Raw genomic sequence first — 15,725 nt, forward strand, 5'->3', positions numbered from 1 at the left:
TGTTATTACTCTGTGTCTTTCTTCAATCAGTTTGAAATACCTTAATTTGCGATCAAACAGACTAAGACATCAGTTGTGTTGCACCATGCAGTGAACACACCGGTCGCGTTCCCCTGCTCAGACGTTGCATGCATAAACCAATGGTTGCGTGTCACGTCTCGACTGTGTCATCGACTGACAGATTGCTATAACATATGATGTGGTTAGCTGATACGTAAAATACCTAACCAGGCGTTGTAAGATCCGGTATGTGTCAGCAACGCCAGGGCAGAGGCATGCACCCGTCCTCTCTGACTGGAACACTACTGTGACAACGACACTGGAAGCTGAAATTGTGAATATCCCGCTCCTCATTGGCTCTCCGCTGAGAACAAGGACGGGTCGCTCTCCGCAAGCCCGTGGTGCTGAAATCTCGTCTCGCTATGATAACAATGTAACGGCAATGAAACACTTCACTGTGGAACCCAATAAACATCACCAAAATGGAAGATGATTTGTTCCAGTTAAGACAACTCCCGTGAGTATACTCAACAATATATATGTATATGTATAAAAATAGACTTAATTTCTAATTTGATCGTGGCTGGGCTAATTTGCTAAACCGACCTAACAGACACAGCCTTTCTTAGCACACATTTTCGTGATCGTTTTATTCGCAGCTGTTGGTTGACAGAATGATCTCTTGACAATATTGTGTGCAACATTGCATTCCTCTGTTGAGATAGCCACAGTGCAATACGCCACTCTACGCGAATACAATGTGGCATGTCGAGGAACTGACGGTGCGTTTTGTTTGAAAGCATCAATGACCGGTAAACAGTAACCATAAACCAACTCCTCATATGGGTGCTACAACAAGGTCGCCTAGTATTTGTATCTATTTTTCCCTTGTATCTCAAGGTATTTTTTACTGGTAGTGACAGTGTGCATATTTGTAAAATGGTTCATTCACATCATTGCCTACTGCATATGAAGCTACTACTGTGACAACATCATTGGTCATGTCTTTATTTTGATCATCCATGAGTTGCACCAGTTTGTTACTATGGATTGGAAAACATATAATATTTTACACAACATGTAGCAAATAAAAAATTAAAACTAACAAATTCCCCTGATATTTCTGCTCGGCAATAGCCACGCATTTAGCCTACCAATTACTGTATAGGGGCTGCCTATTAATATTTAGTAGCAATAATTATGACCACGATTTAGAATATCCATACTACAATGTCATCTCTTGTGGATGATAATCTATTATGTTAATGTATGTTTATTGTTAAAAAGATTAACATGCTTTTCACTGAAGGTACAGTGAGTTTAGGTAAAGCTTTTAGTTTAGCTAGTCAAACAGAGATGTCCACACATGGCTGTCACTATCAATTTCCAACAAAGTTCCTATTGAGACTCTCCTTTTTAATGTGTAATAAAATAAAAGCATAACATTTTCTTTCTAATTGTTCCTATGGTAGTAAAGCAGTGACTTGGCAGTAGGCCTGGAAACGATCTAACTAAGAACTGAAATTGTGTAATAAGTGACTGTGGCTGCAAACCTTGAGTTCTAATGCTCAGAACTGCCTTTCTCCCCAGCGTGAACCCCCAAATAATATTTCCTAACAGGATACATACGGTATATATCTTAAAAAGCTATTATGTTGAAGGAGAGGAATTTTGAGGCAATTAGGCCACATTGAAACGTTACTGCAGAAAGTGCCAAGCCACCAACACAAAGGTTTACAGGATCTGTCCATTTTCCATTCTCCAAATCTATATATGGGATAAATGTGGGATTGTTCTGTACAGAACTGAAAGAAACTGGAGTACAGGAAACAAGGCATGTTGATTTCTAGGCTCCTCACTGGGCCACCAGCTGTATTTATTCTGCCCTTGGCAAATCTGTGTAGTAATTACAGTGATTAAGACATCACTGGTTCTCCTTCTCACCCTTCTCTGTCTCAGAGGTGCATACAGTCCTGAAAGCAATTGATGTCAAAACGTCCCTTGGCCCTGATGCTCTAGGTGCCTGTCTACTACAATTAGCTGCAGACATAATTGCTCCCTCTTTAACATGCATCTTTAACCTCACCCTAGAATGTAATGAAATCCCCAAATTCTGGAAATCAGCATTTGTCCTACCTCTTTTAAAAGGTGATCCGACTCTACTGAATAACTTTAATCACAGATCTAAATGGTCTGTTCTGGCAAAGGTATTGGAGTCCCTAGTCAACATTTAAGGTTTTTAATGATATTAACTGTGCTCTGGATAAGAAGCTACATTCTATATCTGTAGTCATAGACTTGTCAAAGGCGCTTGACACTGTGGACCACACTGTCTCAGTGTAGAGTTTGAAGTGCATTGAGTTCACTGGTCATGCTCAGAAGTGGTTTGTGAACTACTGGTCACTTCAAACCCAGTGTGTTAAAGCAGATGGCTGTAAGTCATACACCGTAGAGTTGTGCTCGGATGTGCCTCAAGGAATCATTTTTGGTCCCCTGTTGTTTATTATCTATAGCAACAACATTGGGAGACATATTGAAACAGCTGATGTAGATTTTTATGCGGATGACACTGTTCTCTATTCAAGTGGCAGCAGTTTGACTTTGGCTTTTGAAAGATCTCAAACAGCTTTTAACATTATTGAACAGAATCTGTACGATTTGAAGTTTGTTCTTAATTCTTCTAAAACAAAATGCATGATATTTTCCAATACTGAACACTCTGATAACCATGTAATTACTACTTTGGAAGGACATTCTGTAGAGCAAGTCAAAACGTACAAATATCTGGGAGTTTGGGTGGATGAGAAGTTGAGCTTCACCACCCATATAGAGAACCTTGTCAAGAAACATAAGCTGCGTATTTGGTTTTATTACTGTCACAAAGCTTGTTTTTCCTTTGCCCCCAGAAAATGGTGGATTCGTTGTACTTTTCTCTCTGTGTTGAACAATGTTGATACTATGTATCTGCACTCCTCAAGCTCTACACTGGACTTTTGACTCTGTGAATCATGCAGCCCTTTATTTTGAAACCAATCAGAGACGTCTAACTCAACATTGTGATCTCTACAGTGCTGTCAGGTGGACATCACCAGCAAAACGCAGACTCAAACACGGGTACATTCTTATTTATAAGGCCATTTTAGGAGAACTGACATTTTATCTATCCTCTCTTCTAGCTTGAAATGAAAGCACATACAAGCTCAGATCTCAATCTTGTTTTATGCTAGCAGTTCCAAAAATTGAGCATGGAAAAGGTCATTTCATTACTCAACCCCTTGGTCTTGGAATTCCCTCCAAGCCAAACTGAAACTCCAGAACCTGTTGTCCCTGGAGGAGTTCAAAGGACAAATAGATGAACAGATTGTTGAGACATGTAGTTGTTTCTAGTTGTCACCTGATGTCACTTGTTTGCATTGCCTTATGTAAGGAGGCATGTTGTGTTATTTCACATTCCTGCACGCACACATACACATTCACTGTCTTTTGCCTCTTGCGAGACCGTCATTGTAAATAAGAATTTGTTCTTAATTGACTTGCCTGGTTAAATAAAGGTTAAAAAAATAAAGGTCTGCCTCAATGTTCCTTTTACAATGTTCCACCCTCTATCAGCAATCTGTTATTTTACAAAATGAGGAGTTTATAAACTCCACGTACAGATAACATACAGGTGTTTTAAGTATTATCTTAATTTGAGAATTCATATTTTTCCTAAAATCCAATCTATTTGCCATCTACACACAATTTTTATGAGTCACACAAGTTTCTCAGTTGTGAACAGCAGTGCGTAACTTCCCTCCGTTTCCCTGACACATCTCACCCACTGATGGATTTCACCACCCAGTCACAAAGCACAGAGTACATAGGAACAGCTTATATCACCTAGGCAACAGCCTCTCATTCTCGCTTCATTCAGCTCTGTTTCCTTACGGTAGACTGGCAACTGATCAAAGTTGATCTTCCTGGCTTTCTCTCTTGCAGCGTGGTCAAGTTCCGTCGCACGGGTGATAGCACACGCTCTGAGGATGACGGCGGGGGCAGAGAGCAGGAGGTCCAGATCGATGGGAGGCAGGCTTATATGGAGTCTGTGGCACTTCAGGATGGTGCACCAGTACCTCGGGAGTTTGCTAATCCAACTGATGGTATGACTGTGTCCCTCCTCAGCCTCCACTCTCAGTTTCCCAACCAAACTCATAACAACTCCCATATGCATGGACCACCTTCCCACTCTCTCCTTCCACCTATCCCCTCCCTGCCTGGGGACCACTGGGCTTTTATAAGTGGCTTTATCTATGTTGAGATTGACTACAGTTACTCATTTTGGACACATTTATTTTAATAACTTATAATCCAAACTTGCAAGTCGTCATCTGTATTTTATGTGATTTCTTACTTGAGTTGTTCTCCACAGACACTTTCATGGTGGAGGATGCTGTGGAGGCCATTGGCTTTGGGAAGTTCCAGTGGAAACTCTCCATCCTCACTGGTCTGTCCTGGGTGAGCAGCCAAGCATTAGACAGGGCTAGTCTGGTCAGAGAGGAAAACATAACAGTTTCATAACATGTTGTGTATGTTCTGTATTACAAACATGTGCATGTGGATTTAATGTACTGTATATGAGCAAAATTCACTGTGCCTTCATTGTTTCCTTCCGCACGGGTCCTTATGGCTGTTGTTTTTCAGATGGCTGATGCTATGGAGATGATGATTCTGAGCATCCTAGCTCCACAGCTGCACTGTGAATGGAGGCTGCCAAGTCTGTGGGTGGCGCTACTCACCTCGGTAATGCCTGACACATTCTTACACTGACTACAAGTAATACTAAATGATGACTAGATTGGTGGGCTAACGGTAGTTGTTGAGAAGCTGGTGGTGATTGGATGGACTAGTAATTGTAGTGATGAGTTTAATAGCAGTAGCTGTTGATGTTAATGCAGTCTTACAGTGTCACTTGTCACTTTTCATTACAGATAAAGCCTCTACATATAGTGATAACTAGTCCCTCTGTTTCTTTTATCCAGGCGGTGTTCATTGGAATGATGATCAGCTCTTCCATTTGGGGGAACATATCCGACAAGTATGGCAGAAAAACAGTAAGTTCAACGACTGGGTTTATTATGGGGGAGGTTATGACTTTCACAACAGAACAGACACAGCTATATTGATGAATAATTTCACAACAGGACAGACACAGCTATATTGATTAATAATTTCACAACAGAACAGACACAGCCATATTGATTAATAATTTCACAACAGTTATTTGTTTTACAGGCTTTCGTGAGACATCAGTTTTATATCAATGTATTGGGAAAAGATGGGGAATGGGGAGATCCATAACAGTGTGATGCGTGGTAGAGATAGTTGGGGTATTTTGTTGTCAGTGTCAGAGCTCACAGCTGTGGATGTGGGTGTGTATGTCTGTGTGTACACAGGGTCTGAAGATGAGTGTGGCGTGGACCATGTTCTATGGTGTCCTGAGCGCCTTTGCCCCCGTCTATGGCTGGATACTCTTCCTTCGTGCCCTGGTGGGCGTTGGCATCGGAGGAGCACCACAGTCGTACGTGTCCCTTCTCTCTGGCATTATAGCAATAGCTACAGTATATACTTTAGTAGTTCAAAGTAAAGGATTGGGTTATGTTATTTACCCAGTTATAAGTAGGCAATTTATAACTGGCTAGATAACATAACCCTGGCTGCTCCCCATAGGGACATTCATATTTCTCATTGTCACAGTTGTAAACAAATATATACATATATATTTTATTGTTTCATTCACACCTGCACTGTTGGAGCTTGGAGCTTGAGAATTTCACTGTACACTGCAACTACAACTGTGCATGTGACTAAATAAAAAATAAAACATCTTATTCTAGAAGTGTCATAATAGTCACATGTCCTTCTCCCTTCAGGGTGACACTGTATGCAGAGTTTCTCCCCATGAGGTCCAGAGCCACCTGCATCTTGCTGATAGAGGTATGGCTTACCCTTAACTATCCTATATTCTGTATGTAGTTCTACCTTCTGTCTGTAGCTTGTCCAACCCAATTCCTTTCCCCTACCCTTCTAACTCTGCTGTCCTGTGAGGTCCACTTTCAACTCTGTCAAGTCCTTAATTGATTTGAGACATTAGCAGGTCGGTGTGGTGCACATTGATCCACTTGTTTGTGAGTGATCCTCTTGATGCCAGGTTTGTGGCCCCTCAGGAGCAGGATAGGTCTACACTCTTCGCTGGATCAATGAAGCTGCTTCACTGTGCCAGGGAACTCATCATGCCAACCTTCTCCTGTACCTATTGCTGTGCCCCTGCAGATATTCTGGGCGCTGGGCACTGTGTTTGAGGTACTGTTGGCTATCGTGGTGATGCCCACTCTGGGCTGGCGCTGGCTGCTCGGCCTCTCTACCATTCCGCTCTTCATCTTTGCTATCCTCTCTTTTGTGAGTATGACAGTAACAGCTACTACCAATTCACTTGAATTCTGTTTTTTTACACTATTGAATGACTGACCCTTTGGTTTTGGAAACAGTGGCTGCCAGAGAGTGCCCGCTATGATGTGTTGACAGGGAACCAGGAGAAAGCGCTGAACACCCTGAAGCGCATCGCCAAGGAGAACGGAGCCCCCATGCCCCTTGGAAAACTTGTGGCTGCAAGACAGGTATAGCCTGCCCTGCCCCGCTTTAGGCCCAGCTTTTGGAACTTTGGATTTCCTGGATATAGCCACTATATTGTGATCACTGCATCCAATGGGTATGGATACAGATTTAGAACAATGTTCAATAGTATGAGAAAAATGTGATTGATACATGTGGATGATCTTGTTCCTGTAGTGTTTGTAAACACCCTGGTATGTTGATTAATTACCTGAACCAGATTACAGGCACTGGTTACAGTGAGAAGCTTCCACTTGAGTGGACAGATTGATGAGAACCAGTCAATATTCAGGTCCCCAAGAAAGTAGACTTCTCTGTTTACATCACATACACTATCAAGCATTTCACACATATTATTTAGATATTGACTGTTAGCACTTGGTGGCCTAGCAACACCCCAAAATAAAAGGCTTTAGATGTGCCAAGTGAACCTGCAAACACAACACTTCAATAACACTTGACATACAGTGGGGCAAAAAAGTATTTAGTCAGCCAACAATTGTGCAAGTTCTCCCAATTAAAAAGATGAGAGAGGCCTGTAAATCTTCATCATAGGTACACTTCAACTATGACAGACAAAAGTAGAAAAAAAATCCAGAAAATCACATTGTAGGATTTTTAATGAATTTATTTGCAAATTATGGTGGAAAATTAAGTATCTGGTCAATAACAAAAGTTTATCTCAATACTTTGTTATATACCCTTTGTTGGCAATGTCAGAGGTCAAACGCTTTCTGTAAGTCTTCACAAGGTTTTCACACACTGTTGCTGGTATTTTGGCCCAGAAAAACAGCCCCAAAGCATGATGTTTCCACCCCCATGCTTCAGTAGGTATGGTGTTCTTTGGATGCAACTCAGCATTCTTTGTCCTCCAAATTTGTCTACCAAAAAGTTATATTTTGGTTTCATCTGACCATATGACATTCTCCCAATCTTCTTCTGGATCATCCAAATGCTCTCTGGCAAACTTCCGACGGGCCTGGACATTTTGCTCACCGTTCTTGTGATCATTTTGACCCCACGGGGTGAGATCTTGCGTGGAGCCCCAGATCGAGGGAGATTATCAGTGGTCTTGTATGTCTTCCATTTCCTAATAATTGCTCCCACAGTTGATTTCTTCAAACCAAGCTGCTTACCTATTGCAGATTCAGTCTTCCCAGCCTGGTGCAGGTCTACAATTTTGTTTCTGGTGTCCTTTGGCAGCTCTTTGGTCTTGGCCATAGTGGAGTTTGGAGTGTGACTGTTTGAGGTTGTGGACAGGTGTTTTTTTATACTGATAACAAGTTCAAACAGGTGCCATTAATACAGGTAACGAGTGGAGGACAGAGGAGCCTCTTAAAGAAGAAGTTACAGGTCTGTGAGAGCCAGAAATCTTGCTTGTTTGTAGGTGACCAAATACTTATTTTCCACCATAATTTGCAAATAAATTCATGAAACATCCTACAATGTGATTTTCTGGATTTTTTTTCTAATTTTGTCTGTCATAGTTGAAGTGTACCTATGATGAAAATTACAGGCCTCTCTCATCTTTTTAAGTGGGGGAACTTGCACAGTTGGTGGCTGACTAAATACTTTTTTGCCCCACTGTAAGATCTTCTCTAAGCATTACAGGGATATGGGTCTGAATATATACTGCAACACTTCCCCCATAAGCATTTCTGTCTCTTCTATAGATGTTATATCCCTGTATTGCTACTGCTGTATCAAATTAATTATCTAAGTCTCAGAAATGGCTAATATATGAATGTTATCTGATATTAGCAAGTTATTGATTTCATGAACTTTATTTCTAAGGCTACATATATTAATATGGGCTATTTTCAGCCCATTACTGGGTAACTAAGATAGACATAATATGGAAAATAACAAACAAGATAAAAAATATACACATTTAAGTGTTTAAGTGTCTGTGTGTGCTGTGGGGTTGAACATACGAACCCATTGGCTTGGCTCTCTCATCCCTTCCAGGCTTTTAGAAAGGAGGGTGGACAATGAGCCTGTCATAACAGATGTAAGCAATGTCTCCACACGCTCTGGCAGCTTTCATGGCTGGGATAAGTTCTTTCCTCTTCTGGTGCACAGCTTCAGGATAGTCCTTGTTGAGGAAGATACACGTTCCTCTCAAGTTCTTGGCTCTTTCCAGAACAGCTACTTTGTCCTTGAACCTCAGGAACTCGACCACTATTGGCCTGGGCCTGTCACCTGGGCCGGTGGTGGGTTTTCCAGTCCTTTGGGCGCTCTCCACCTCAATCTTCCTGTGGTCCAAATTCAATTTCTCATTGATCATTTCCCTCACTTTCTCCTCAGGCTCGGTCCAGGTCTCATGTGGAGAGTCTGCAATTCCGTCCACAACCATGTTATTCTGCCTTGATTGTCCTTGTTATCATGGATTCACACACAGAACTGATGTCCTCTCTCATCTTGCCGTTCTCCTGTTTCAATTCATTGAGCTGACCTCTGGTCAGGTTGTCCATTCTTTTATTAGTTGAATCCACCAGTATTTGGACAAAATACTTGAATCTATTTTCTTGTTGTAGAAACAATTGTTTGTTAGAACTATTTTTGTTTCGTTTAAAAGATCCTTCCCCAATGATAGAGAGACACCATTGTCCTCAACGGTACTCCCGCCGGCTTCGGTCTTTGTCATGGTAGCTAGTAACGTAGGTTACTCTGTTACTCCTCGCAGTTCCAGACAGGGCAGGTCACATGTAATGAAAATAGGGTGTACTAAAATGGTTGTAGTTTGTTTTGCTTCAGTTATTTATCTGTCATGTTGCTTTTCTGTTTTTCAATCAGGAGGACCGTGGGAAGATCCAGGATCTTTTCTCACCACATTTTCGCTGGACCACAATTCTGTTGTGGTTTATTTGGTAAATAACCCTTTTAACAAAGAAAAACTTTGAATTTCCTCATTTTTAATTACAGGTAATTAAAAGTTAGTAAACCCCATCTGATGACTAATTTCAACTTTCCTACATTACTAAAACATAACTAGTACTGCTCTGTTACATACTTTGATTAAATGTCTTCATAAGAGTTGTATCTTTAATTAACCCAGTTTTCTTATGGGAATCCTTATATTGACTGAGCACTGTGTTTTATCTGTCTCAGGTTCTCTAATGCATTTGCCTACTATGGTCTGGTCCTGCTCACCACTGAGCTCTTCCAGGAGGGGGGCGCCTGTGGGGGTGAGTCACTGCTCCTCTCCTCTGACATCATCAGTAACACTCACACAAACACTCTCAAGGACAGCATTAACCTGCTGAGGCCAAACAATCTTATTAATCAGTTCATTCTTAGTGTAATGGGAGAACAACACAGGCCAAGGTAATTTCCGACATACAATTAACATGTCATCTTGACAACTAAAAACAGGATGTTTGAGTTGAGTTGAGTTGAGTTTATTTTTATTTTTATTTTTACAGGGACAGTGCACATTAATCAACGTTTCAGTAAAAGTGCCGGTTTTAGCCAGCCGGCTAATTTTCAACCGCAGTCCCTGGGCAGGTTATTAAAAACAATTACAATATAGACAATAGCAACATAGAACAAGCAAGACATAGCAACATAGGACAAGCAAGACGTAGCATACAGACAGAGCAACATAGAACAAAAAGCAGCAAGACAAAATTCATAAAAGCAACAAAGGGTTTCCACACCTCACAAGCTACAGACAACAGACAACATGGAGAGCAGCAACACACAGCTAGGGACCATGTTCACAAATCTGATTGACCTTTAGCCATGTCTTCAAGCATTTTGTGAAAGTATGATATGTGGTGCAGTTATGTGTGTCTGATGGCAGTGTATTCCAGACATGGGAAGCTCTCACAGAGAATGCAGATTTACTAAAGGTGCTTTTCCTTAGGGGAACTATACAGTCACCTCTCATGGCAGACCTTGTGGATCTGCTGCCATGTGTCTGGGTTTTCTGTTTAACAAAAATATTGTGTGGAGGGGGAGCCAGGCCATTAAGGATCTTGAATACAAGACATGCGTCGGTGTATTGCACAAGATTTTCCCAACTCAAGAGCTCATGCTTTCTAAGGATGTGACAATGATGATGGCTATTGGGCTTCCTATCAAGCACTTTGAGAGCCTGTTTGAAGACAGACTGAATAGGTTTTAATGTTGTACAGCAAGCTTGGGCCCAACTAGTCAAGCAGTATGTTAAGTGGGGGAGTATCATAGATTTGAAGTACAGTTTTGCTACCTCTGTAGTCAAACAATTTTGTATAAATCGGAAATTAGCTAGGTTGAATTTGGTTATTTGAATTACCTTTTTCACATGCTTTTTAAAAGAGAGGTTGGAATCAAGTATGATGCCAAGGTACTTAAAATCGGATACCACCTGGAGCTTCTCCCCTGACACATAGACATCTGGCTCAGTAGCATCTGTTGCCCTCTTTGTGAAGAACATGCAAATAGTTTTTTTCACATTGAGATGCAGACACGAGTCACTGAGCCACTTTGTAACCTGGACCATTACAGTAGTGAGTTCTTGTGCAGCTTGTTGTTTGCTCTTTGCATGCACATATATCACTGTATCATCTGCATACATTTGAACTTCAGACCCAGTACAGACAGAAGGCAGATCATTAATGTACAGGCTGAACAGGAGGGGCCCCAGTATTGACCCTTGGGGCACGCCCACATCATAGCTACGAGTGGGCGACAGCTCATTGCTCACTCTGACACACTGAGTTCTGCCTTCAAGGTATGATTTCATCCATCTCAAGGCATCAGGGGAAAAGTTGAACTTAGACAATTTTGTGATGAGAATCTCATGGTTAACAGTATCAAAAGCCTTCCTTAGGTCCAGAAACACAGCCCCAACAGCACCCCCTTTGTCCATTTTGGACTTCACATTTTCCAGAAGAAAGCAGTTGGCCGTTTCTGTGCAGTGTTTCGCTCTGAAGCCAAACTGCATGGAGTGTAATGTGAAGGGGCTGTTGTTGAGATGGGCAATCGGTTGTTCTGCTACACACTTTTCAACAACCTTTGACACCACAGGTAGTATAGTAATGGGCCTGTAGTTACTCACGTTAGCAGAGTCGCCTGATTTAAAGATGGCCGTTATTATGGCCGACTTCCATACCCTTGGAAACACACCGAGACCAATAGATGTGTTGGTGACCTTAGTAATGGGGCTAATGAGTGACTCTTTGTAGTTTTTAAGAAAGGTAGAGTCCATCCCAAACACATCTTTGGCTTTAGAGTTCTTTAGTGAGCTAATCACCTTGTTCACCTTTGACTCAGAAACCTCCCTTATGATGAAGACAGGTTGAGTGTCATTCACTAGCACTGAGCCCAAGAAACCAGTGGAGGGGTCATGCTTGTTTGTGTCATGCTTTAACCAAGAATAGCTCCCGTAGACCTAAGGTCACGTTAGCGTATACACTGAGTGTACAAAACATTAGGAACACCTTCCTAATATTGAGTTGCATGACGTTTGCTCTCAGAACAGCCTCAATTCATCGAGGCATGGACTCTACAAGGTGCAGAAAGTGTGCCACATGAATGCTGGCCCATATTGACTCCAATGCTTTCCACAGTTCTCAAGTTTTCTGGATGTCCTTTGGGTGGTGGACCATTCTTGATACACACGGGAAACTGTTGAGTTTGAAAAACCCATCAGCGTTGCAGTTCTTGACACACTCAAACCGGTGCACCTGGCACCTACTACCATGCCACGTTCAAAAGCACTTAAATATTTTGTCTTGCCCATTCACTCTCTGAATGGCACAATCCATGTCTTAATTGTCTCAAGGCTTAACATTCATTCTTTAACCTGTCTCCTCCCCTTCATCTACACTGATCAATAAGGGATCAGAGCTTTCACTTGGATTCACCTGGCCAGTCTATGTCATGGCCAGAGCAATTGTATCTAATGTTTTGTACACTCAGTGCAAGTCTCAAGGCCATTTCAGGAGTTGTGATTCTGTATGTCTGTAGTGATAACTGGTGCATCACGTGTTTCTTGTGTTATGTCTCCCTCTAGAGTCAAAAGGTAGTAAGAGGGAGCCCAGGTGTAGCCTGGAGTGTAAATACCTGACCTCAGACGACTACAAGGATCTGCTGTGGACCACCCTGTCTGAATTCCCAGGTATACTTCTTCAACCTCAACTCAGTCAGTATATTGCTAAACACAATAATTGCTGTATGGGGAGCAGTGTACTGTGAAGTAAAGTAGGTTGTAAATTGTTCTGATCGATAAAAATATCTGAATAGATTGGTTGATGTATTGATGTTGGGCAGGCCTACTGGTGACTCTGTGGGCCATCGATCGGCTGGGAAGGAGGAAGACCATGGCACTGTGCTTCTTTGTCTTCTCTCTCTGCCTTGTTCCACTCTACGCTTGTGTAGGGAGGTAAGACCATCCATTACGGCGTTATTACTACTAGTGTTAGTAATGTACTACTCTCAAATTTAACATGACAAACATTACACTGTGGTGGATCCACGACTGACAACACAGTAACTGTGTTGCATTTAACGGTGCTGTTGTTATTAACAGTGTTGTTGTTAACAGTGTTGTTGTTATTACCAGTGTTGTTGTTAAGTGTTGTTTTTGTTATTAACAGTGTTGCTGTTAACGGTGCTGTTATTGTTATAAACAATGTTGTTAACGGTGTTGTTGTTATTACCCGTGTTGTTGTTAACAGTGTTGTTGTTGTTATTAACAGTGTTGTTGTCTCTGCTCCAGGACCTGGTTGACAGTATTGATATTCATCGCCAGGGCCTTCATTGCAGGAGGTTTCCAGGCTGCTTATGTCTACACCCCTGAGGTGAGTTGATCGGCCATGGAACCCTATGGCTACATTATTGACTCTAGAGAACGTCAGCTCGTACTCTAAAAACAAAGCTGAAGTGACTTGGCCTTGATTACAGGTCGACGGAGGTGGACAAACATGACTTTGATTTATAACCAGATCAAACACTGTAGCTCTGCCTCTTCCTCTGTTATTGTATAACTATGTCTTGAGGTTATTTATGGCTTCAAGATTATACTACATTTAAGACGTCAGCTTTCTGTCAGTTGTATTTCTTTGATCGATTTGTAACTAAACGAAGGACTAGTTCTTTGCTCCATACTCTTCTTCCCCATTGGTTTCTAATAAGCGTCAATATGGTACAAACTAAACCATACTGTAAATGCAAATAAGGCGTAAAATGGACATTCCCCTTTTGCGTAAACCACTTGAAGTGTCTGTCCTGAATGTTTATGAGTGATGTATTCCTATGGTGTTCTCCTGACTCCATAGGTATATCCAACAGCAACCAGAGCGTTAGGTCTGGGCACTAGTAGTGGAATGGCCAGAGTGGGAGCCCTCATCACACCCTTTGTTGCACAGGTAAAAAAACGTTTTTAAAGGTTACCACAACCAATATAAGGTATATTTGCTTTATACTTAATGTGTACTGAAAGACAGTCAAGTCTTCACAGAGAGACACTCATACTGCATTCCTCCTCTCTTTCCTGCAGGTGATGTTGGAGTCTTCTGTGTACCTGACTCTGTCAGTGTATAGCATCTGTTGTATGCTGGCTGCCATCGCCTCATGTGCTCTGCCCATTGAGACCACTGGCCGGGGCCTCCAGGAGTCCAGCCACCGCGAGTGGGGCCAGGAGATGATGGGCCGGGCCCATGGCAACAGCTCTGGGGGCATCCCACACTCTGACTCTGGGTCCCAGGAGGACTGAACACAGGCAAGAAGGTGGTGGAGGATGGAGGCTGGAGTGGAAAAGAGGGGCAATGAAGGAGAAGGAAGCTAGGCAAGAAGCCCTTGTCCATTCTCAACTCAAATGTGTCATTACTGGTTTGTATATAGGCACCACAGTGGCTTGAGAGAGAGCCTGCCAGCAAAATGTTATTCAAAAACATTTCTCTCCGATTTGAATCTTCGACCACTACCATGATTTTTGCTAATGTACGATAACCGCACTCTGAGTGAGACAGAGCTCAATGGAGTATTCAAAGTTGCACTGGATGGTGGCAGGGAGAAAAAACATTCGGGTGGGATTGCCATTCTTCCAGCTCAGTATTTGAATTTTACAGTCATATTGTGAGAGAAGAACAGCGAGAGCGATGGTAGAAGAGTGTGATAGAGGACGTTGATTTGCTGCATTGTTTCTATTAAACCCGTTTCCTCTAAGAGATCATACTCAGGTCCTACTACTTGTTTTTGGATGAGGGACAAATGGAGGACTTTTGCCTAATGAAAGGGCAGCTGCTTTGAAACATCCCAAAAAGTCCATTATCTTGTGCAAAGCTAGAATGAAAACAATGACATGTAACGAATTGCTATCTAATGTTACTGTAATTACTCACTCAACATAATCAAATCTGTACATCTTGGGTTGTCTGCACGTCCCCATCACCACGGTAACCATCAGCCACTGTAATCACCCTGCTGTAAACTGACATGAGGCACTTCGAGGTGTGGGGTCACTAATCTCAGTTACACTTCAGTTTAGAAACGTATAAGTGAGGCAATCATAATGACGACGTTAAGTCTCTCTGTGCAGCTGGTATAAGCATTTATTAGCACTCATATTGTAGTCTGACTTGAACGGGATCGTACTGTTGTCGCACAGTGAACATTGTTTATGTAAATTAGGGAAATTGCAGATGGGTACAGATGAAAGTTCATGCCAGGTGTTACAATGCTTATATGTGCATGTTGAAGGCTTTATATGTCATGAAACTGAAGTGCTACTGAAATCTTTGAACCGTACTATACTTTCACCTCTTAAACCCAGAGTTGTCAGTCTGGTACAGTAGTATTTACTCCACATGAGTGAAATGATTCAAAGCAAACATAATCACATGGTTTTTCAGGGTACACCTCAATGGCTGGCTGTGAATGCTAAACATCATGTTAACCTGAATTCACATATTAAACACAGAACACTCAACAATACTGATAATACAAACACACACACACAAACCTTCATACAACAATTTATCGGAGTGGCACAGCTTTTGCTTACTGGACAAAAGTCATCTCTGTATATACTATACCAATACCTGGTTTGGTTGTTGTTTGTTGGTGAGGTGGTGCGGGGATGGTCTTTG

At 41.9% G+C, this 15,725-nt stretch overlaps 1 protein-coding gene across 1 annotated transcript; it reads left to right on the forward strand.

The window, feature by feature from the left end:
• The first annotated feature begins 278 nt into the window (after positions 1 to 278).
• svopa (SV2 related protein a) lies at positions 279 to 15,582 on the forward strand. Its single transcript, XM_024438617.2, has 16 exons — positions 279 to 517; positions 3,979 to 4,139; positions 4,409 to 4,494; positions 4,681 to 4,779; positions 5,019 to 5,090; positions 5,433 to 5,557; positions 5,910 to 5,973; positions 6,310 to 6,435; positions 6,525 to 6,653; positions 9,445 to 9,518; positions 9,760 to 9,836; positions 12,650 to 12,754; positions 12,907 to 13,018; positions 13,355 to 13,436; positions 13,914 to 14,003; positions 14,135 to 15,582. Exons 1-16 carry the CDS (start codon positions 483 to 485, stop codon positions 14,348 to 14,350), a joined length of 1,653 nt encoding a protein of 550 aa, XP_024294385.1. The 5' UTR covers positions 279 to 482; the 3' UTR covers positions 14,351 to 15,582.
• Positions 15,583 to 15,725: the final 143 nt, after the last annotated feature.

The sequence above is a fragment of the Oncorhynchus tshawytscha genome, linkage group LG12 (genome assembly GCF_018296145.1).
Source record: "Oncorhynchus tshawytscha isolate Ot180627B linkage group LG12, Otsh_v2.0, whole genome shotgun sequence".
NCBI classification, from domain to species: domain Eukaryota; kingdom Metazoa; phylum Chordata; class Actinopteri; order Salmoniformes; family Salmonidae; genus Oncorhynchus; species Oncorhynchus tshawytscha.